The sequence below is a fragment of the Odocoileus virginianus genome, chromosome 6 (assembly GCF_023699985.2).
Source record: "Odocoileus virginianus isolate 20LAN1187 ecotype Illinois chromosome 6, Ovbor_1.2, whole genome shotgun sequence".
NCBI lineage: Eukaryota > Metazoa > Chordata > Mammalia > Artiodactyla > Cervidae > Odocoileus > Odocoileus virginianus.
The window spans coordinates 14076797-14100153 of record NC_069679.1 but is presented as its reverse complement, the minus strand read 5'-3'; the positions used below and the strand labels follow the sequence as shown (position 1 = coordinate 14100153).

Sequence of the window (23357 nt, the reverse complement as noted above, 5' to 3'; positions counted from 1 at the left end):
CTTAAATTGCAAGAACATCTAGCCAATAGCATATGGTTGTGCCTATACTTCAAGTTTAATTCACAAAAGCTGCATTCTCTCAGCTCCTTGTCAGGCTGGGGAAAGTCTCACCTTTGCCCTCAGAGAGGCAGAAGGGAACAGGGGCACCCTATGCAGATCTGGAGGCCAAGGCCGCACGGAAGGAGCAACCCAGAGCCAGTGCATGGTCTCATCCAGGGCCTAGGCTGCAGTCAGGAAGCTTGAACAGGGCAGGAAGTCCCTTTAATGAAGCTAAGTTGAGGGGTTCTCGGGGAGACCCCTGGGGCTTCCACACTATGGAGAGGCCAGAACTGGAAAGGTGTCAGAAGTCATCCAATCAAGTGAGCATTAGACGAAGTCGTCAAACTCCAGGGAGCCAGTGATTTGCTCAAGATGTCAGAGGTATCCTGTGGCAGAGCTGAGACTAGCACCCAGGTTTTCAGACTCCTGCTCAGGGTCCTCTCCCAGCCCATACCTACCACCCCTGGAGCTCCTCCAGCCTTTGCTGCTCTAGACCTTGGAGGCCATGGGGTTGGCTAGGACAAAAGCCTCTTGAATCAAGTTTCTGGTCTGTCTGGAAAATGGGAATTGAAATCTTGAAAATGCAGTTGTCCTAAAATGGGGAGGTTACAAGCCCTGGAATGAAAACATAGCTTCATTGCTAATTACCACCTTTCTGCACTACAGGTTGAAAGCCTTGAATTAAAATCTAAACTGATCTGGGAGCACCAGGACTCCCTCACCTCCCATTCACTGTGCGTTGTCCACACCTCCTTGCGGCCTGCCCCCTACCCAAAGCCTGGCACTGACCCCCGCAGATTTCAGTGACCTGGTCCTATAGAGTGGGGCAGAAGGTGAACGGTTTCTGTGCACTTCCTGCGTGAGGGAAGGGGACCCCTCTCCCAGGAAATGACCGGTATCTAACCTCAGAGCATGCCTTGAGGGTCCAGGAAGTTTGGGGATACTTGTGTGGTCATCCAAAGGAGTATCTGGCACCAGAAGGCGCTCAGTAACCATCTAGTGAATGGCACAGCCGCCTCCCGGGTGGTGCGCACTGCCCGCCCACCGACTCCACCACTCGGTGGCCAGAGGCTCAGAGGAAGAGGTGGGCGTGGCCTCTGTCCCCAGGCCACTCGGGGCCAGCAGTTCACAGCGAGCCTTGTAGAGGTCGCGTTCCCTAGCCAGGCGGGCCACTTCCGCCCGCAGCGCGTCCAGCTGGGTGGCCAGGCGGGCGCGCTCCGCCTCCAGCCCCCGCCGCTGTTGCAGTCGCTTGGACCGACAGGCCTGCGCATACCCGCGGTTCTTCAGCGTGCGGCGCCTCTGCTTCAGCCGCAGCGCCTCGTCGCGCCCGCAGCCCCGCAGCTGTCGGTTTAGCTCCCGCACAGACATCGACACCAGCGCCGCGTCGGAAAACCGCTCAGCCAGCTGCAGAGAGAACCGACCGGGCGCCCGCCGGTCAGCGGGGCTCCCGCCTGGTTCCACTCTCCGGTGGCCCCGCCCCCGGCTTCCACCTTTACCTGAACTTGCGCCTTCCCCTGAGTCTATCCTGCAGCCTAGATCCTGTTCCAGGTCCCAACACGCCCTCCACTGCCCTCCACCATCACCAAGGGTCCTCGACCCCTTTGGGTGGTCCCCGCGTTTCCCACCCACCTTCGGGCAAGCCAATCGCGTGCCTGAACCCCACACCGCCTTTGAGGGGTCTTGAGCGGGCTCCTGGCCTTTGTGTGTACCGGGACAGACAAACCCGGCCCCTCCAACACACCTCACTCCCCTGTCCTCCAACACACCCTGCTCCTCAACCCTGTGACCCTCAAAGGATTTGGATTATATCTTAATGCCCTCAACGCCCCCATCTGTCTATGATTAATAGGATGAGTCCCAATCCTTCCTGAGAAGGTTGGGGGCTGGAGAAGCACGAAGTCTTAAAAAGACCAACTTCATTCCAGTTCCTACAGTCTCAACTCCACTCCATTCCACACACAACCCTTTCCTGGTATCTCTATACCTGGTATCTATTTACCTGGCATCTATAAACGCAGTATCTATATACCTGCCCGTAATCAATCATTCCTGATGCCCTTTAACTCTCTACTCTCCACTTTCAGTTGGTCCTCTTCTAACCTTGTCTTCTACCTCTTCCTCCTTCCTGGTTGAGCCTACTCATTTCTCTCTATTGAGGGGTGCGGGGAGCCCAACAATAGTTGTCTTTATCTGATGTACCTCTTCTAAAGGTACTTCCCTTCTCCTGTCTGTTCCTTCCCCAAACTGGTAAGCTTCTCCAGGGACTCCCCTTCCTCTCTTCCTCCCCTCTCACCCTGCCCCCTCCTCTGGCCCTCTTGTTGACCACTCACCTGGGCATGCTGGGCTCCTGTCTCCTCTGGGCTCCCTGTGTAGTAGGCATGGGGCCCTTCAACAGGAACTGGGCTCTGACCCTGCAGCAGCTCCACAGCCTCCTCAGGACTTAGCCCCAGCACCTCCCCAGCCCCCAGCTGCTGTTGCAGGGTGGCCAGCCAGTATAGCTCCTCTAGGCCTGGCCGGGTGCCCTCGGTGGGCCCCACCATGCCTGGCTCACTGAAGGTGGGTGAAGGAGGCACTGAGCTGTAGGGGGTGGAGCCCAGTGAGGCTGTTGGGGGGCCAGATCGCCCCTCTGAGGGCTCCCGCTTTACCTCAAACTTCATCAAGTCAAAGTCATTGACATATTCCATGGCCAGGGGACTGGGAGGCAGTGCCATTCTGGGGCTGGATTAGGAAGGGTGCACCTGCAAAGAAGAGGACAGGTTTGGAGCACCAGGAGACTTCCTGCCAGTCTCCTCCCCCAAAGCCCAAGTGCCATGGAGACAGAATTCTGGAAAGCTGGGATGATGGCACAGTCTGTTCCCTGCATAGTCGCCTCCAGGCTGAGAAACAACTTCTTAGGTGGCAGGGGCTCCTGACCAGGGGGCAAGCCGCTTAAAGCCTGAATGAGAAAGGGGATAGCACAGCCTCCAGCCTACTGGTGCCTCTGGGATCTATGAAAAACAAGAAGAATATGGCAGCACTCCCAACTCAATTGCTGGGACAAGCTGAATGTCTCTGTCATCTCAAGAGGCATCATTTCATTTCCAAGCAATTAAAAAAATGTTGCTTAATTAACTGTGACAGAGAATGTGTATATTTTAGGGCAATGGCAAGGCACATATGCTGTGGATTTTAATATAGCTGGATCACATGCTGTAATACCTCTGTTTCTCGGAGCACCCAGGCCAACGCCTTGCACATAGAAGACCCTCAGTGAACATTCATTCTATGGATTAATCAAGAAGCAAGAGACTCTTCAAGCAAAAAATGTCCCAGAATCAATTCTGAAAAGATCAGGACTGAGTGGTGACCATCTTTCCTCAAGGCCAATCTCTCATAGGAAAACCAAGATTAGTTTTCCTCCTTCCATCCAGGACCTAAGATATGTGAACTTGAACAGGTCACCTTCCCCTTCTGACCCCAGTTTCCCCTTCTGTTCAAGGAAAGTAGTTAGACTTTAACAATTCTCAAAGAGTGTTCTGCAAAACATGAAGTCTGAGAAATAGCCAAGGAGGGGGTCTATGCTCAGATCATTTTGAGAAATGATCCCCACCTCTTGCAGGTTCAGAGAGCACAGCAACATAGTCATCTGAGAAGTCCTTCAGTAAGCCATCTGCTCAACTTCAACAGAGTTGAACCCCAAACTTGTGTCACCCAGGAACCCTCCTCTCTGTTATCAACCTCAGAGCATGTGCCCACTTGAGGCACCTCTGGCTAGGTGATCTTGGAGAGACTTCCCAGCCTGGAGTCCCAAGATTGAGCCCAACTCCCAGTTCCAACAGCCCCAGGAGGGACAAGGCAGGGACTTCCCTGTAGATCAAACAATTAAGAATCTGCCTGCAATGCAGGAGACCAGGGTTCAATCCCTGGGTCAGGAAGATCCTCTGGAGAAGGGAATGGCAATCCACTCCAGTATCCTTGCCTGGAGAATTCCTTGGACAGAGAAGCCTGGCGGGCTTCAGTCCAATGGGGTTGCAAAGAGTCAGACATGACTGAGCAACTAACACACACACTGAGCCCCAGGGTTTAGAGTTTGGCTCCATCTTCATGCCTCAAACCTAGGTAGCTGCTTTCCAACCACATCTCAGGCCCCCAGGTTCTGCCCAGAGAGGCAGGAGGAAGGACAAGGCCTCTCTCTCTTCCTGTCCCAGGTATTGCCATATCTATTGAGCTCCTCACCCTTGAGAGGGCAGAGGGGATGGGAACAAAAACACACATTGAAGGAATTGATTTTTTACAGAAAGAAGGTGAGACACAGAGAGAGGTGTCCAGACAGAGTTGGATGAAAAGATAAGTGAGGAGGGCTGTTTTTCTTTCCGATGTGATAGCAGTGAGGGACCTCAAGCCAGCTGAAGTGGGAGTAGAGCAGGGGACAGAAATGTGAAGATTCCTGAAAACAAAAAACAAAAAGCTCAACACAAAGCCGATAGCAGGTGTTGGAGGAGGGGGCTCTAGGTGAGAGGCCTGGCACTCAGGGAGGCCTCAGACATACTCACTTTAGGAGTGGCAGAGACGATTGGTCAAATGTCAGAGCCAGGCAGGCACAGCTTCCCCAGAGAATGGAGGCCCCATTGAGCCGGGCCTGGCACCTCTGTGCTCAGAACAGGGGGCTGTGGGCACAGAGCCCCCTGGGCACTCTTAAAGGGCCAGCTCTCTTAGGTCATCCATGCTTCTCAGGCCTCCAGCCAATGAGGTGAGGGGATCATTTGCATATCTCATTGACCTGGGGGGTTGCAGGAAATGAGAGGACAAGTCTGCCTGGTCTCAAGGAAGGGAAGGGGGTATCTTCCCCAACAAAGCATATCACAGATGGTCCAACTCACTGTTCCCCGCTCCCCAGTACAGAGTGCCACCTTGGCCCCCATCAGCACCCTCATGCGGACACAACCTTCAGCCCTTGGTGACTGAAAGCCTGGGACTGAAAAAGAGGGCCAGACAAGCTTCCAGCACCCTTAGCCTCCAAGGCTCTGCCATGCCTTGTGGGTGTTTTAGGGGAATATGAATTCTCCCAAGCCCACTCTCACCTGGCCTGTTGAATCTGTTTCCTATTTTCAGGAATCCTTACATTTCTGCCGCCTACCTCACTCCCACCTCATGCCCTCACAGTCACGGCATCAGAAAGATAAACAACCTTCCAGGACTTGCCTAATCTATTCTCAGCCTCTCTCATTCCTATGGACCCAGCACCAAGACAGGTAGCTTGGAAGCAGGAGCAGAGGAGAAATCAGGAACCCTGCTCCTTCTTTCCTTCCAGGCCACCTCGGGACACTGAAAATCCAATCACCACCAATCCATCCAAGGCACTTTTGAAACTGCCCTCATTTGCCCTCTGCTTCCCCTCACCTTTTCCTTGTATGTGTCTCTGAACCTCTCTCTTCCTCTCTCACTCCTCCTGGTTCCCAGATGGCTGGGGGGTGACCTACATTTTCAGCCTAATCCCCTAACACCTCTTAGAGCTATCATCCCCGAGTAGAAGTTGGAACAGGGATACTAGGTATTAGCCAAGGAGATGTTTAAACCTGTCTGAAGCTGTTTAAATAGAGTCTGTACTAGAATAGAACTTCAGGAGTTAAAGGCAATTCTCTACTTTCTAAGGACATCCAAACACTCCCATGGGGTTAACAGGTCCTCTTTCCCCACCCAAAGAGACACCTGGGTGTCCATCAGCCATAAGGATCATCAATTATAAAAATTAACTGGGTCTCAGCCTTTGGAGTTAGGTGAAGAGCTAGTGGATTCAGATGATCTAAGACAGTGGTTCTCACACTGGGGTCCCCAGATCAGCAGCACCATCTGGGAACTTGTTAAAAAACACAAGTTCTCTGGAATCACCTCAAACTTACTAAATCAGACACTTTGGGGGTGTGGCCCCAAAACTCTGTATTTTTATAAGTCCTCCAGCTTATTTTGATGAACACTAAAGTAGAACCCCTGGTCTACAGAATACCTATAGTCAACTCAGCTTTCTTTGGGGCATGTGTGTATGTGTGTGTGGCGAGGGGTGAGTGTGGTCTCTCCTATCTCTCTCTCTACACGTATATAAAAAGACCTCCATCAGAGGACACCTGTCTTTCCACACTTGGCCTCCATTTTATGGAGCAGAAGCCATTGTCATCATTCAAGTGGTGTGATGGCCTGGATCTAGTATTATTTTTGCAAAAGAAAAACAAACAAAACCCAAGGCCTGGGAACAAGGCCACAAAATGGGAATGGGAACCATGAGACTAGGGACCCCATGCATATGCCCATGGAATGTGGTTCTAAGGTAAATACACAGGAAAGAGGCCTCAGAATGTCCCTAGTGAAGAAGAAATAGCAAGTGTTGACTGCAGCCCCTTTCGCAGGCCTGGTCTGGTCTAGCCAGACACTTGCCCCCCAGCAGCTGTCAGATCTGCACTGATCCTCTTGTTTACTGGAGCGCTCAGAGGAGAGGTGGGAGGGCTAAGCCTCTAAGGGGCTAAAGGAGTCAGACTAAACAAGCTCAGGCAAGTTGAGCCGCTCGGGGCTCAGACCAGGCGCCACTGACCAGGGAAAGGAGTCTGGGGGGTGAGGGCTGGGCCAGGGGAAAGGACTAAGTGCACAGAGGGAAGAACCTACAGTAGCCAGTGAGGACCTACAAGCTGCCTCAAGGGTTTTCTTGGCAGGAGGGGGACACATGCTGAGACTGTCTGACTCAAGGACAAGCAGGGACAGGGAAATGGGGATGAGAAAGATGAAACCAGGTGGACTCTGGGAAGGACAAAACAGAGGAAGGGAGGCAGGAAGACTTAGCCAAGGAGGCAGTAAGTATAGACCTGGGCGAGAGGACAGAACAAGTCAGGGGCTCCCTAGCAATCTAGATTGAAGGAGACAGAGGAACCTGGGCACAAAGAGATGGGCAAAGGGCCATGGGGAACTAAACAAGAGAAGAAAGTTTCCAAGAGGGGATCGAGAGGGAGTAAGAGGTGACGGGAACAAGGGGCTAGAAGAGTAAAAGTGGTAGAAGAAGGGAGAGAGGAAGGTAAGATTGGCAACCAAAAACTAGAAACAAATACATAACAGACAAATAAATTGTCAGGCCACAGAAAAAGAGCAGTGGACAAAGGAACAAAAGGTAAAAGGATACAGACAGAGGGATGCTAGACCATGTGGAGGGAGGCCAGGCAGGCAAAGGTCCTGGAGAAGTGAGGTAGGGAGCAAAGAGGAAGGAGAGGAAGACAGACAGAGCCAGTGATCTGGGGTTCCCTTCCCATCTCCTCTGTCCTGCACCCCCATTTTTGCAGTTCTGTACAACCTGTACAATCCAGATCATCAGTGATGGATCCAAATCCTCAGACCTCTTCGTGGTTTACCTCTCATACATTCATTCATTTGACAAACATTGATTAAACACCTACTCTGCACCAGGCAATGTGCTGGGCACTATGGACCCGTCAGTAAATCAGACCATCACCAGCCCCATCTTTGTGGAGCTTACAGACTGATGAACCAGAGAAATGTCAACTTATTGCCCTTGGGCCCAGGTAGGAATAGCCCCTGCCCTGGGCCCTGTGTTTCGGAAGGCTTTTCTCTGGCCCTCTTCAGGCTATGTCCCTTGCAGTGAGGAGTCTAGGCCTCCCCTGCCCATACCCCAAACCCCTTCTGGACTATACATACTTAGGAATTCTCTGTGCAAAGGGCCCCAAGCCCACTTCTAGGGCCCATATGAACCTCTTTCCTGGGTTTGCCCTCCCAAGGGTAGATCACACTACTCACATACATATCCCTAGACCCAAGGGGTGGCCAAGGAGTGGCTGTTGGCGGGAGACTGTGGACAGAATTGGGCTGTGTAGACAGGAAGGTCCACAAGCATGCAAAGGAGTCCCCTTGCAGTAGAAGATGGTGTCAGAGGCGGGAAAAGAAGTGGATCCAAAGAGATGCCTCCCCCCCCACAATACCACATTCTGCTGTGGAATCCTGAGAATTCCAAATAAAATCCAAATTTGAATTCAAATTCGAACCAAATTCCACACCATTGTGTGTATATTTGTCAAGGTAGAAGAATAGAATATATTTTAATAGTTGTTAGCTTGTTTAAGTCATACATTTCAAATATTTAGAGCCTCTAGTTAGGGATGGGCCTATGTAAAAATAATTCATTACATGAAGATGGGTGCTATGCCAAGAGAAGGGCAGGGACCTATGAGACTTTATTTCATGGGAACCTAATGTAGTGTGGGGACCAGGGAGGCAGTGGCATTACAGCAACAAGTAGCCTAAGGTAGTCACATTAAACTAAGACTAGTCAGGGGAGTAAAAAGGGACTGCCTGGAGGAGTGGAGAAGACGAGGATTCCAAGTCACAGGAATAATCTATGCAAGGGCACTGGGCAGGGAAGAGGTAGACACATGCCTGAAATTGGAAAAAAAAAAATTCATGAAACTGAAAAACAAAAACGATGTAGCCAAAAAACAAAAACCAAGCAAAGTGGGAAGAATGGTGATAGGTGAGGGTGGGGCTGGATAATGCAGAGACTTGTAGGCCAAGTTTAGGACATGGACTGTGAAAAGAATGTGCTGAGTTGCTTCAGTCATGTCCAACCCTTTGCAACCCTATGAACTGTAGCCCACCAGGCTCCTCTGTTCATGGGATTCTCCAGGTGAGAATGCTGTAGTGGGTTGCCATTTCACCCCCAGGGGATCTTCCCAACCCAGGGATCAAACTTACGTCTCCTGCGGCTCCTGCAATGCAGGTGGATTTTTTACCTCTGAGCCACTGGGGAAGCCCTTAAGAACAATGAGAAGCTACTAAAGGATTTTCAGCAAGGATGTGGAATGATCAGGTTGTGTTTGAAAAGATCACTTCAGATCTACTGTGAAGGATAGCCAAAATGGAATCAAGAGTCAGATTAGGGGATTAATGCAGTATCCAAGTTGAGTTGGGGGCAATATCTTAAGCTGGAAAAAAAATAATAACTCTGAGATGGAAACTTGGGTACAGGTGGTTTGATGGGAGGATTTTCAGAGTCTGTGAGGGAAGCAGCATTGGATAGAGAGAAGAGTTGAAGAGCATTATGGCTGAAACAGAGCCTTCAGCTGACCCTATAGGAGCTCTGGAGCCAAGATGAAACTTCAGAGTGTCCTCAATTGAGAGAAAGGGGCTGGGACTCTGGACCGCTGAACCAATCAGTCACTGGACACAGGCTTCTCCAGGAAAGAGGCATGCACATTTAGCAAGACAACTCCCTTCAGCCATAGGTGGTACCCAGGGAAGTGCTCAGCTCTTCTCTATCAGCAGCTGGGACCGGATCCTGAAGGATCTGGGCAGCATGCCACAGCACCCACCATGGGGGATCTGTGAGATATCCAAGGGGCGACCCAGAGGGCCCTGGGGAGCAGAAAATGCAGAGTAAGATAAGGCTGGTCACACCCTGCATCTGTTACTAAATGCAAGTTTGCATACCCATACCCCCTACTCCAGCACAATGAGGCCCAACTGAAATGTGGGAGTTTGGAGCAGAGAAAGGTTTACTGCAGGGCCAAGCAAGGAGAAAGTGTGGCTCATGGTCAGGAACCCCAGTGGGTTTCTGGAAGAAGTTTTCATAGACAAAATCTGGGGTAGGGGCTTTAGGGTGTGGGAATTTTTTCTTCTGACTGCTTGCTGGTGAGGTAACAGGGCTGTGTTCCAGGGATCTTGTGCTCAGCCTGACGTTACCATCCTCCACCTGGGTGGACAAACTCAGGGAGATAATGAAGGACAGGGAAGCCTGCCTACTGCAGTTTATGGGATCGCAAAGAGTTGACATGCCTTAGAAACTGAACAACAACCTGGGTGGGGGCCTCAGTTGCTGCAGAAGAACTCAAAGATATTTTTATGTATATCCCTTGAGGTTGTTTGCTTGTGTTGTTGAGCTGACTATGCCAAAGCCTTTGACTGTGTGGATCACAACAAACTGTGGAAAATTCTGAAAGAGATGGGAATACCAGACCACCTGACCTGCCTCTTGAGATATCTATATGCAGGTCAGGAAGCAACAGTCAGAACTGGACATGGAACAACAGACTGGTTCCAAACTGGGAAAGGAGTACATCAAGGCTGTATATTGCCACCCTGCTTATTTAACTTATATGTAGAGTACATCATGAGAAACACTGAGCTGTATGAAGCACAAGCTGGAATCAAGATTGCAGGGAGAAATATCAATAACCTCAGATATGCAGATGACACTACCCTTATGGCAGAAAGCAAAGAAGAACTAAAGAGCCTCTTGATGAAAGTGAAAGAGGAGAGTGAAATAGTTGGCTTAAAACTCAACATTCAGAAAACTAAGATCATGGCATCTGGTTCCATCGCTTCATGGCAAATAAATGGGGAAACAGTGAAAACAGTGAGAGACTTTATTTTGGGGGGCTCCAAAATCACTGCAGATGGTGACTGCAGCCATGAAATTAAAAGACTCTTGCTCCTTGGAAGAAAAGTTTATGACCAACCTAGACAGCATATTAAAAAGCAGAGATGCTACTTTGCCAACAAAGGTCTGTCTAGTCAAAGCTATGGTTTTTCCAGTAGTCATGTATGGATGTGAGATTTGGACTATAAAAAAGGCTGAGTGCAGAAGAACTGATGCTTTTGAATTGTGGTGTTAGAGAAGACTCTTGAGAGTCCCTTGGACTGCAAGGAGATCCAACCAGTCCATCATAAAGGAAGTCAGTCCTGAATATTCATTGGAAGAACTGATGCTGAAGCTGAAACTCCAAAACTTTGGCCACCTGATGCAAAGAACTAACTCATTTGAAAAGACCCTGATGCTGGGAAAGACTGAAGGCAAGAGGAGCAGGGGATGACAGAGGATGAGATGGTTGGATGGCATCACTAACTCAATGGACATTGAGTTTGAGTAAACTCCAGGAGTTGGTGATGGACAGGGAGGCCTGGTGTGCTGCAGTCCCTGGCGTCACAGAATCGGACATGACTGAGCAACTGAACTGAGCTGAACTGAACTGATATCCCTTGAGCAGGAACCAGGACCCTGCTTTATAGCCACACTATCCTTTCTGAACTGCTCCTCCTCTGTTTCTGCATTATCTTTCCTCCCTGATTAGTTAACTGTTTGAATCTGCCCTTTGGTACTCAGGGAAGGTCTGGAAGCTGAAGCCTTTTTCCTCCAAATAAGAAACTGGGGACACAAAAAGGATTTGTACCTGGGAGGGTCCCACAGTTTCAATAAGTGCTGTGATTCTAAAGTGGGGACCTGGGCCACACTCCTAGTATCTACTGCAGAGGTTCTGTGAGACATCCATGGGGTGAACCAGAGGGCCCTGGGGAGCAGAAAATGCAGACCAAGCCAAGGCTTGCCCTGCCCCCTGGTGGTGTTCCGCTGACACTGGACCACCTGGCTGGACCAGGGATTATAGATACAAAAACAACCATAATAAACTACAATTAATTCAAAGATATAGGTATGCACAGAGTATAGAGCTAACACAGATGAGAGAGATGTTAATTCTAATGGGCACACTGACCTTCACACAGGAGGTGATATTTAATTTAAACCTGAAGGGCAGAAGATTCCCAGCTGTGCTCTGGAAACTGCAGTTTGGCATATAGGAGAGAAGACATCAAGTAAAGAGGGGGAGGCGATACCACTGGATAAACAGAAGCCAGATTATGAAAGACATCAGTTGTCATGTGGTAGGAAGCCTTCAAGGAGTTTTAAGCCTAAGAATGCTATGATCTCATTTTTTCCTTAATGATAAATCAGAGACAATATAGAATTGCAGGGGGGAAAAAAACAACTTGGTAATTAGAGTCAGAAAAACTTGGGTTCAAAAAAAAGAAAAACTTGGATTCCGATTCTATTTCTCCTGCTGATCAGCTGTGTGACTTTGAAAAAATGGCTTAAACTCTAAGCCTCAGTGGCCACATCAATAAAACAGTTGTGAAACAGAATGAAACTGTGCATGTAAAGAACTTCTTCAATGGTTCAACAGCAAAGAATCTGCCTGCCAATGCGGGAGACCCAGGAGATGCAGGTTCCATCCCTGGGCCAGAAAGATCCCCTGGAGGAGGAAATGGCAAGCCACTCCGGTATTCTTGCCTGGGAAATCCCATGGACAGAGGAGCCTGGCGGGCTACAGTCCCTTGGGTCTCAAAGAGTCAGATACGACTGAGCATGCACACACATGCATGTAAAACTGCTGGTTCATAGCCTGGCAACTAGTGGCCATACAATAAATATTATCCTTCTCTCTTAATTTTCCAAAGTGAACTTATGTGCAAATGTGAACTTATGTGGAGAAGAACTTAATGGGAGGGAGAGGGAGCGGCATTTGGAGATGTGGGAGGCCAAGCAGGTGCTTGGAAGCTATTGTCTGAAGCCAAGTGAGGGATAAACCTTGAACTAAAGCAAGGGTCAAGTAGATAGACACTGATTTGAGAGCTAATTGTGAAGTACAAATCCAAAGGTCCTGGTGTCTGATTGGCTGTGGAAGATAAGGAAGGAAGAGTCCAGACTGATTCAGGTTCTTCTGGGGCAACTGGCTAGATAGTGGTTCCATTTGCTGATAGGGAACCATGAGAGCAGAAGAGATGATGACCTATTGATATCAAGCTAGGCTCAGTGGGGCTCCTAGGTGCAAAGACTTTCTGTGTCCCCCATTTCTTTGATTATAGGAAACAGCCCTCATTCAGCCTCCATGATCTTCCCCGAGTTCCAACGGACAGATTCAAGCAGTTGTTAACTAGGGAAGGGAAGGGATGCAAGACCAGGAAGACACAGTTAAGGGCAAGTATGGGGCAAGGTCCTGTTTCCCTATCAACTGACATACATAATAATATCCTTGAGTTATTTTTGAAAATTCTGAAAACTTTTCCAGGTGGAGAAGTTATCAAATGATGGTATCCTATCCACAAGCATGTACCAGTTGGACCTGAAAGTTGATGATGCTGACTCTTACTTACCTCACCACCGACCCATCAGAAGAACATCCACAAGTTGATCATGCTCTCTTCGAACAATTATTAATTTCTCACTATCTTCTCCAAGTTGGGACACACAGTTTTAAGGGCATTAACCCACTGTAGCCTCCTTTGCCTGGCAAAGTAATAAAGTTAATTCTTTTCTACTTCACCCAAAACTCCGTCACCAAGATTAGATTCAGCACCAGTGTACAGACAAGCTGGGCTTTCAGCATCACTTTGAAAGGTTGGCTGTGATGCCACCAGTGTGCACATCTTTAGGCCCAGAGAGCAGGCACAAAGAGGCAGCTGCTTGCAGTGGAGTGGCTATAGACAGAGTTTGGATGTAGGGACTGGAAGAATTGTCCCAAATACATACACATGATGTTGAGTCCAGGATGGAGCCTGGGTGGAAGAGATGACGGTCAGTAGCAAGCCCAAGGCTGGAGACCAGCTCCCCTTGTCCCATGATATTCCAGTACAGAACTCAGAAATCTGAGAATCAAGATTGTTTCTGTTACAAATAGCAGAAATCCTCTTACAATTAGGTCGAGCAAGAGAAAATATTTATTGATTCCTAACCCTCGAAGGCTATGGTTTTTCCAGTGATCATGTATGGATGTGAGAGCTGGACTGTGAAGAAAACTGAGTGCCGAAAAACTGATGCTTTTGAACTGTGGTGTTGGAGAAGACTCTTGAGAGTCCCTTGGACTGCAAGGAGATCCAACCATTCCATCCTAAAGGAGATCAGTCCTGGGTGTTCATTGGAAGGACTGATGCTGAAGCTGAAACTCCAATACTTTGGCCACCTCATGTGAAGAGTTGACTCATTGGAAAAGGCCCTGATGCTGGAAGGGATTGGGGGCAGGAGGAGAAGGAGACGACAGAGGATGAGGTGGCTGGATGGCATCACCCACTCGATGGACATGCGTTTGAGTGAACTCTGGGAGTTGATGTTGGACAGGGAGGCCTGGCGTACTGCGATTCACGGGGTGGCAAAGAGTCATACACGACTGAGCGACTGAACTGAACTGAACCCTCAAATCAGGAATCTGTTGCTCTCCATCCCTTGGCCTGCTTCCTCTAAGCTGGTTTCCATCTCAGGCAGGTTCCTCCTTTGCAGGGCCAAGCTGACACCCAGCAGCATCAGGCTTAGGTTCTCCCAGCCCAGCCACCCCAGCAGATAGGCAGCCCATTTTGAAAGCTGACAGAAAAAGCCTGAGAGAGAGAGACATCACCCCCACTCCTGAACATTTCCACTGGCTATGGCCAGAGCAAAGAATACACAATTTGGCCAAGCTCAGAGCCCACCCCCAGGAGGCCCACAGGACCACACAGTTTGAGGAGGTGGTTCCCCAAAGGAACATCAGAGTGCCATTAACAGAAATAGGGAATGGATGCTGGCTGACCATAGCCATGTTGAGTTTGAGGTGCTATGGCATTTGGGGTAATACCCAGGGCCTCAAGCTAAAGACAGATGTCTGGATGGAGACATAACTTGAGAAATTACCAGAGGACTTTATGGTTGGTTGGGGCAGATGGGTTCTTCAGGGGAATGTGGAGGGAATGATCAGTCCAGAGCCCCAAAGAAGAGATTCTGGGATGGAGAGACATTACCACCATGGTAGGGCAGAGAAGAATCCTCATCTCCGGGAGAAGAAACGGGGACTTGGGAGCTGGGGACTGAAGGAACCATGATATTAGAATCCTGGACAACAGAAGAGCTGGGCTCAGAGTGCCCAAGCCCCAGGAAGAAAGGGAAAGTCAATGCCCAGCCCCCGGCTGCTAAACGTCCAGCTACTCGTGGGTTCCGCCCCTGGCCTCGCCCCTAGTTCTTGGCTTGTTTGCCACCCAGTGCCTGCCGGTCGCTATTTCCCAGGAGCAAGAGTCCTCAAAATTACATCATGTGCAGGGGGCGAGGCGGGGCGGTGGGGCGGGGCTTCGGAGAGGGGCGCCGAGGAGAGGAACCAATCCTCCAATGGGAGACAACGGTTTGGGGGCTAGGATGCAGCGGGTGGGGCCGCGGCTGGGCGGACCCGCGGGTAGCCCGGGGGCGGAGAGAGGGTCCCTCCGGCCCTGCTGGGTCCCGCCCCTGCGCCGGCCCGCCTCCTCTTTAAGCGCCTCCCGCCCAGCCTGAGCTCCCGCTCTCGGCGCTGCTCCCTGGTTCCCCGCCTTCCTTATCTCCCCGGCTCCGCTCGGTTCTCGCGGCCACCCCGCTATGTACCGCCCCGGCCTGCGGTGAGTGACCCCCAGACCGGGGCCGACCCTCACTTTCCGCCGCGCTCGCCCCCTCAGGGCTGCCATATGCCTTGTCCTGCTCGCCGCCCTCGGCCTGGTTTTGCATCCGAGAGGAGAGGCGGGCAGGTGGCGAGTGTGTCTGGATCTCGTCCTCTCGGGTCGTGCGTCACGCCGGAGATCGGGGCGGCCTCAGCCGCTCCGGGTCTCTGGGTTTCCGTCCTCTCCTCCCTTCTGCTCTGCTGGTCCCTGACCACACCGTCTGTATCTGCCACTCTCAGAACTTCCTTTCCCCTCCTCGCTCGCCCTCGCGGGGCCCAGGCTCCATATCTCCTCCTTTGCTGTACAGATGTAAGTGGTTCCACAGGTTGCAGTGAGGAGCAGTAGGGCCCTGGGGTCAAGGATGCACGAACCTCTGGGGACTGAGCTCAGAGCTCCCTAAAGAAGGTAGAAGGTAAACAGCCATTTCCCAGCCCCCCCCCCCCCCCCATGGGAACCTGGCGGGGAGCTCTGCGCAGCTAGAGGGGCCTGGGGTCCCAAGAGGGAGGGAGGCATGGTAGAGGTAGGGACCAAGTTGCCTTCATTCTTACCTGGCTGGCTTCATCCCCTGTCCAGGACGAACCCCCAGGCCCTGCCTGTCTATCTTCACCTCCTTTTCACAGCTTCCTGTCTTCCCTCCGTAGTCTCCCTTCTCAGCTTTTGTCTCAGAGCCTGAGCCGGCCCTCTGTCTCTCCCACAGCTGGTTCCCCTAGGCCACCCACAAGGGCTGGCCTCTAGACCAGAGGAAAAGGAGAAGGTCCCACTCCAGAGACTGGAAAAGAGCAGGGGGAGCTTCACAGGAGACTCCCGGAGGCAGTCTCCCCACAGAGAGAGGTTCTCCCCAAAGCTGAATGCCTTTAAAAGTAATGCTTGGGGAAAACTCTCAGAAGCAGAACAGAGCAGGTCCCAGGAGGCTTCCTCCTCTGCCCCTAGGGCCACATTAGGTCTCCACCCTGCCCTGCCCAGTGAAGCCACCCAGCTCCCAGTCATGGCCTGAGTGTCCTCTCTTCCCCAGGCTTCTTCCCTGTGAGCCTGAGCACCCTACAGTCTAATGTTCCACTCCACCGCCAAAGCTCTAGGCATTTGTTCTCTAGAGAGCCAACGGAGGGGCAGGGTCATGCAGTGCTGGGCACGTGGGGCACAGTTTCTGATGGGCAAGGCCCTGGCATAGGAGGAGGGTAACTTCCCTCTCTTGGCCTTTGCTCTCTCTGGGTCACTCCACCTTGGGTCCAGGCCAATCAGAGCAGACCCTACTTTTCCCTCTTTTAGGGGTGTGAAGGGACAGATTCCAGGGGCATGCAGCTCAGCCAATGATATTCCCTGACAGTCAGCCTTCCACATAGTTTGAAAGTACCTACCTACCCAGTGACAGCACTTTATGCAGTCCCTGTTGGGCCGCTGGGCAGCCACAGATCCAATGCCTGAAACCCTGACATCCGATCACCCACTCTTTGTGCAAGGGCCCAAATCGAGAAAACTGGGACTTAAACCATGTCACAGACCTGGTCCTCTGCTTGAAGCTTTCAGCCTTACAGGATGCAAAACTATATTTGAGAATGACAAGGACACCAGACACATGAAGCAGTCACCTGGGCACAATTTATTGACATTTGGGCCACGGGACACCTGCTCATTTCCAGACACTGACCAGACATAGTAAACCATGGGCATGAGCCAAGCCTACAGTAACATCAGCATGCCTAAACATACACTTCCATATTGCCAGACATGTGCCTTTATGCTCATTTGGCAATACCTGTCCCTTGCTAATCAGGAGACACCCTCACTACGCCTCATAAAGGCCACAAAATACACATGGCCTGAACCCATCTCCTTCACCTAGTCCAACCTCTTTATGGTGCCTGTACCCAGACAGACTTTAGCTTGTCCTTAGAAGCCCAGCCCTCTGTACCCTTGACTTGCCCATCTTCCATGAGAACACCTGGCCCATTACCTCTCTGTTTCTTCTCTTGCAGACTTAGCTGGCACAGGCTGAGCCCCTGGGGCTGGTCATCACAGTGCAGCATCCAGACGCTGCGAGTCCTCAGCGGAGATCTGGGCCAGCTGCCTGCTAAGGTTCGAGACTTTGTGGAGCACAGTGCCCGCCTGTGCCAACCAGAGGGCATCCACATCTGTGATGGGACCGAGGCGGAGAACACTGCCACACTGGCACTGCTGGAACAGCAGGGACTCATCCGAAAACTCCCAAAGTACAACAATTGGTAAGTCCTGAGCCCAGCAACCTGAGAGATGGGGGCAGCTGCATGGACCGAGGCCACTTTGGGTTTACCGAGACAAAATTCAATTTAAATAGACCACGCCAATGGAATAAGCAGAATGGGAGCTTTGAGGGAAACCATCAGAAATTATTGCAGTTGGTCTATACTTTTATGTTGATACAAATAAAAGCCTTTTTTTTTTTTTTTTTTTAACTTACAAATTAAGGGAGTTTTTGCCAGGGCAGAAGCCATTAGAGGGCTCGGGGCCAAGGGAACTACCCCTTAGATTGGGACAAAATCTGGGGGAGGGAACTTCCCTGGTGATCCAGTGATTAAGAATCTGCCTTGCAATGCAGAGGACACGAGTTTGATCCCTGGTCTGGGAACTAAGATCCCACATGGTGCAGAGGAACTAAGCCCACACACTGCAACTACTGAGCCCATGTGCTTGGCATGCTGCAACTAAGACCTGAAAATTTAAAAAAAAAATATGGGGGAAGAACTGAGATGCAAATGGATGGGAAAAAATTAAGGCCAACAGAAGACCTGGAGACAAAGCCGGACATGAAAGAGTGGGTCTGGGGTAAGGGCGGTCTGCTGGCCACTATCTTCTTGATATCCGCTCTCCCCCAGCTGGCTGGCCCGCACAGACCCCAAGGATGTGGCACGAGTAGAGAGCAAGACGGTGATTGTAACTCCTTCTCAACGGGACACGGTGCCCCTCCCGACTGGTGGGGCCCGTGGGCAGCTGGGCAACTGGATGTCCCCAGCTGAGTTCCAGCAAGCTGTGGATGAGAGGTTTCCAGGCTGCATGCAGGGTAATCAGGGCAGGGACACAGAGGCAGGGGCACTGAAGGTATCAACAGGTTGGAACCCTTCATCCAGGTGGCGTTTTCCTCCGTAGGCCGAACCATGTACGTGCTTCCATTCAGCATGGGTCCCGTGGGCTCACCGCTGTCCCGCATCGGAGTGCAGCTCACGGACTCTGCCTACGTGGTGGCAAGCATGCGGATCATGACCCGGCTGGGGACGCCTGTGCTTCAGGCCCTGGGAGATGGCGACTTTGTCAAGTGCCTTCACTCTGTGGGCCAGCCCTTGACTGGGCAAGGTGAGCACCTGCTCTGCCCAGGGCAGGACACAGAGGCCCGCTTGTACTCAGAGGGAACCCCACATCCTAGCCATCCTGATTAGTGAGATAGTGAAGTCCCATGTTCTAGAGCAGGAATGGGCTGGGGGTGAGGCTGAGTTGACAAAGTAGCTTGCACCAAGATTGAGAAGAATTATCCAAGAATAGGGGCACGGGAGCTGACAGGTGTCTTGAGGTAGGAGGTTTTAGCCACCCATTGACACCACCATCGCTCCCAGTGTCTTTCCTGCCAACCCCGATCCCTCCAGCCCCTGACAGCCTGATGCCTGATGCCCCTGCCAGCAGCCCCATGAATCCATTGTCCCCAGGGGAGCCGGTGAGCCAGTGGCCATGCAATCCAGAGAAAACCCTGATTGGCCACGTGCCCGACCAGCGGGAGATCATCTCCTTCGGCAGCGGCTATGGTGGCAACTCCCTGCTGGGCAAGAAGTGCTTTGCCCTTCGCATCGCCTCTCGGCTGGCCCGGGATGAGGGCTGGCTGGCGGAGCACATGCTGGTGAGGGCCTGGTGAGGATCTGAGGGGGGCAGGCCAGGGGCGGGCCCTGACCAGTCAGCCTCAGCCTCGCCTCTCCACTGCCAGACTGGAGGCCAGGGACTCAGCCCAAATGCCCGAAGCTTTGGCCTGAGGCTGCTGACTGTTAGGGGGCTTCCCCTTGCTGCCACCCCAGGCCCCATGGCAAGGTGGTGCACCCAATTAGTGAATAAACCTTGGTCCTCCCTGTCGACCCCTAGTTGTCCTTCCCAAGCAGACCATTCCTGACCTCTGCCTGGTGCTCTCTTCCTTGTCCTCCCTCTCCCCACCTCGCAGATCCTGGGTATCACCAATCCTGCGGGGAAGAAGCGCTACGTAGCAGCCGCCTTCCCCAGTGCTTGTGGCAAGACAAACCTGGCCATGATGCGGCCGGCACTGCCAGGCTGGAAAGTGGAGTGTGTGGGAGATGACATTGCCTGGATGAGGTTTGACAGTGATGGTGAGAGGCCCTCGGATCGCACTCGGGGTTCTGGTTCGACGCTCCCCTCACTGCTCAGGGTGAACTTTGTCAGTGAGAACCTTTGCCTGAATGACCGCGCCACCCCCCAGCCTCCTGGCACCCCCCAACCCTGGAGATGCAGTCTTTCCCCTCAGATCTAGGGTCGAGCTCAGGGCAGGGAGGAGCTGAGCAAGACCTTCCAAGACTGAGCCTCCAACTCTTCCTGGCCAGTCCTTCCTTTTTTTCACTTCTCCTCCCAACAGGTCGACTCCGGGCCATCAACCCTGAGAATGGCTTCTTCGGGGTGGCCCCTGGCACCTCTGCCACCACCAATCCCAATGCTATGGCCACAGTCCAGAGTAACACCATTTTCACCAACGTGGCTGAGACCAGTGATGGCGGCGTGTACTGGGAGGGCATCGATCAGCCTCTTCCACCTGGCGTCACCGTGACCTCTTGGCTAGGCAAACCCTGGAAACCTGGTACGAGGGGTTAGTCAGACCCGGGGATCAGCACCTTGTTGATGTAAAGGAGCTCTCCTCAACCTGCAGCCACCTCCCAGGACCTCTGGGAGGCACGGGGAGTTATGAATGTTCTCAGTTTTCTAACCCTAAGCAAGATCTCAATTCACATCCCAGCTCCACCAAGTATTGGCTCTGTGGCCTGATTGAGTTGCTAAAACCTGAGCTTCAGGGTCCCCATCACTTGAATGGGGGTAGTTATTACCGTACCTAGCTCATAAGGTGTTGGAGGATTAAATTAAATAATGCATCTAAAAGGTTCAACATAGTGCCAGATACATAGTAAAGTCTCAATTAATATAAGCTGAATGTTTTTAAAGGGGGAGGGCTGTCTTTGAAATTATTATAGAAAGAATTGGACTCAAAGCACAATCCATAAGTTGGACCCATTAGGAAGAAGGAAGCCTGCCCCTCCCCTCCACTGGGTCCCCACTGCCACCCCCCTAAAATAACCATTGGCTAAAGGTCAGTATTGTTACCTTTCCCCTGCTCTTCCAACATATTCACCCCAGTCCTTTCAAATGAAGTTAGACCAGCTCTTTAGCCTCTCCTAGAAGCTAGTTTCTCAACCCTGTCATTACTCTCCAGTGCCCTGCAGTCCTCCCCTTCCCCCAGCCCTGCACTCTGGACCTTCAGCTTTTAGTGGCCTTTGGCATTTGGACAGCTGAGATCTAGGGTTGGGAGCAAAGAAGAACTTAGTAGGGGAGGGTGGCCTGTGGTCACTGAAGCCTACATTCACGTTTTCCAGGCTGGCTTAGCAGTCACCCTCTTCATCTAATCATCTTTCATTTTCTCTAACACCATCATTAAGCCTTCCTCAGCCTCCCCACCCAACTGAGAAATCCAAGAAACTTTCATATTTCCCCACAGGCTAGTTGTCCAACCCTTTCATCATCTCTGGATTCAGGGGTATTATTGGACGTGTTGTACCCAGCTTCAATTTTCAGAATAATACCCTGAGCTAGGTCCTGAACTGGGGATGAAAGTGCCAGACAGAAGCATAAGCGATGGTTCTTATATGAGTGGAGGCAGTAGCCGGGGCTGGAGCAGGGCAGGGCACACTGACTCTGTGACTCCCTTGCCCCCCAGATCTGAGCAGCAGCTTCTAGCAGAGAAAACCCTGGGTCCATTCAGGGCCCCCATGATGGTGCTTTATGCATGTGCCACTGAATCGGTCCCAACTCCTCTCCAGGCATCTGAAGGGGCCTCAGATGACCTCCTCAGGTTACAGCTGTCCAGGTTACGTCCTCAACTGAGTTCTTCAAGCCCCGTCACTCCAGCAGGGTCTAAGCAGACCCAGGGAAATTACCAAAGTACTGCTAGCTTTAAAATTAGTTCCTATTTGCATTTTGATAACTCAGGAAATTCTGTCTTCCACCATTTGCTGATGGAAAGTCAGTTGTCTGAAATACTGACCTGACAGTCTCAGTTTTTGCTTTAGGTTTGAGTGTTTATTTAAATAATAATCTCATAAATTAAAAGCGTTTCTGGGGCAAAATTTCTATTATAACTCTATGACAGTATTTAACCCCATTCCCTTGAGCACTGGCCAAGTTCTTTAACTTAGCATAAACATTAATATCCTGCTAAACCCCAGTTCCTCTCCCACTCTTCTCCCATAACTCAGTTGGCAGCACCATCATGGACAAATAACTTGATCTTCAGGGGAGATGTCCTGGCTCCCTTCTCCCTACCAACCTCCAACTCAAGGTTGCGGGGAGCTGATGAGGCAAAAAGAAATTGTGCAAGAGTACCTGCAAAGGTATGTGTGTTGGGAGTGGACCTGCCCTTGGAAGTGACAGCATTTGTATGTGCTCTGCCAGGTGACAAGGAGCCCTGTGCCCATCCCAACTCTCGCTTTTGTGCCCCGGCTCGCCAGTGCCCCATCATAGACCCTGCCTGGGAGGCCCCAGACGGTGTCCCCATTGACGCCATCATTTTTGGAGGCCGCAGACCCAAAGGTAAACATCATGCAGGCTCCGTGCCTTCTGGGTTAAGGGTCAGGCTCTCTATCAGGGCACACCTCCCTCTTGTGTTTAAAGCTCAGAGGGCCTCAACCTGGATTGCTAACTACAGCTGTCTGCCTCTAGAGCGCCCCCCACCTGGAGAATCAAGGTGGAGGGGGGCGGCATGGGGTTTGAAAATCCACAGTGGAGGTCCTAGGAGAGAGTAGGAGTTGAGATCACCAGAAGGGATAGAGTGAGGGTGCAAAGTTATCTTTGCAAAGGGCTTTGACCATGTGCCCTGGTGTCCCAGGAGTCCCCCTGGTGTATGAGGCCTTCAACTGGCGCCATGGGGTGTTTGTGGGCAGTGCCATGCGCTCAGAGGCCACTGCAGCGGCTGAACACAAAGGTGAGTGCCCTCCCTGCTTTGCTCCTGTGCCCACCTTGCCTCTTCTCTCCCTCCCTGAGCCAGACCTTCCTCCTGCCCACCCCTTCCCAGGTGTATCTTTTCCCCATTCCCTTCCCCTAGCCCTGCCTTAAGGATATTCCAGTACCACTAACATTTCACAGCTCCCTCCAGATAGAGGCAGGATACCCTTCTCCAGTAAGAAAGGAGATTCCTTACCCATCCTGCTCCCCTCCCCAGGGAAGGTCATCATGCATGACCCATTTGCCATGCGGCCATTTTTCGGCTACAACTTTGGGCGCTACCTTGAACACTGGCTGAGCATGGAGGGGCGCAAGGGGGTCCGGCTGCCCCGCATCTTCCATGTCAACTGGTTCCGGCGCGACGAGGCAGGCCGCTTCCTGTGGCCAGGCTTTGGAGAGAATGCCCGAGTGCTAGACTGGATCTGCCGACGGCTCGACGGTGAGGACAGTGCCCGAGAGACACCCATCGGGCTGGTGCCTAAGGAGGGCGCCTTGGATCTCAGCAGCCTGGGAGCCATAGACACCACCCAGCTCTTCTCCCTCCCCAAGGACTTTTGGCAACAGGAGGTTCATGACATTCGGAGCTATCTGACAGAGCAGGTCAACCAAGATCTGCCCAAGGAAGTGCTGGCTGAGCTGGAGGCCTTGGAGGGACGTGTGCGCAGAATGTGACCTGAGCTTTCGACTAGCAAGAGGGCACAGCACCCCCCACCCCCACCTTCAACTCCCCTGGAGTAAGCAAGCCACGAGGCTTGCAGAAACTATGAGCAACTTAACAACACTCTCATCCTCTGGGTGCTGTGAGATCAGGCCCCAGACCTCTCCCCACATGCTGCCTAATAATGAGATGCTCATTTATATAA

General features: G+C 51.7%; 2 protein-coding genes across 3 annotated transcripts; one reads left to right on the top strand and one right to left on the bottom strand.

Annotated features, from left to right (window-relative positions):
• Positions 1-31: 31 nt before the first annotated feature.
• NRL (neural retina leucine zipper) lies at positions 32-16454 on the bottom strand. Of its 2 annotated transcripts, XM_070468831.1 has the most exons (6): positions 15816-16454; positions 14608-14673; positions 13370-13485; positions 12994-13126; positions 2370-2777; positions 32-1443 (listed from the first exon to the last, which is right to left on the bottom strand). In XM_070468831.1, the coding sequence occupies exons 5-6, from the start codon at positions 2748-2750 to the stop codon at positions 1036-1038; spliced, it is 789 nt and encodes a 262-aa protein (XP_070324932.1). In that variant the 5' UTR covers positions 2751-2777; positions 12994-13126; positions 13370-13485; positions 14608-14673; positions 15816-16454; the 3' UTR covers positions 32-1035. The 2 variants fall into 2 exon arrangements, with proteins under 2 accessions (XP_070324932.1, XP_020736613.2); XM_020880954.2 differs by lacking the exons at positions 12994-13126; positions 13370-13485; positions 14608-14673 and having other exon boundaries at positions 15816-16449.
• On the top strand, positions 15105-23357 carry PCK2 (phosphoenolpyruvate carboxykinase 2, mitochondrial). Its single transcript, XM_020880982.2, has 10 exons — positions 15105-15228; positions 17241-17486; positions 18117-18301; positions 18388-18591; positions 18939-19126; positions 19439-19601; positions 19865-20083; positions 21946-22083; positions 22379-22474; positions 22712-23357. The coding sequence occupies exons 1-10, from the start codon at positions 15209-15211 to the stop codon at positions 23164-23166; spliced, it is 1914 nt and encodes a 637-aa protein (XP_020736641.2). The 5' UTR covers positions 15105-15208; the 3' UTR covers positions 23167-23357.

Bases quoted from the DNA above. Each gene is read 5' to 3' on its own strand.
- NRL (XM_070468831.1), bottom strand. From the start codon at position 2,750: ATGGCACTGCCTCCCAGTCCCCTGGCCATGGAATATGTCAATGACTTT. The intron at 1,444-2,369 runs GTGAGTGGTCAA...TTCTCTCTGCAG, and splicing joins CAGGAGCCCAGCATGCCCAG to CTGGCTGAGCGGTTTTCCGA.
- PCK2 (XM_020880982.2), top strand. From the start codon at position 15,209: ATGTACCGCCCCGGCCTGCG. The intron at 18,302-18,387 runs GTAATCAGGGCA...TTTCCTCCGTAG, and splicing joins GTTTCCAGGCTGCATGCAGG to GCCGAACCATGTACGTGCTT. The intron at 18,592-18,938 runs GTGAGCACCTGC...CATTGTCCCCAG, and splicing joins CCAGCCCTTGACTGGGCAAG to GGGAGCCGGTGAGCCAGTGG.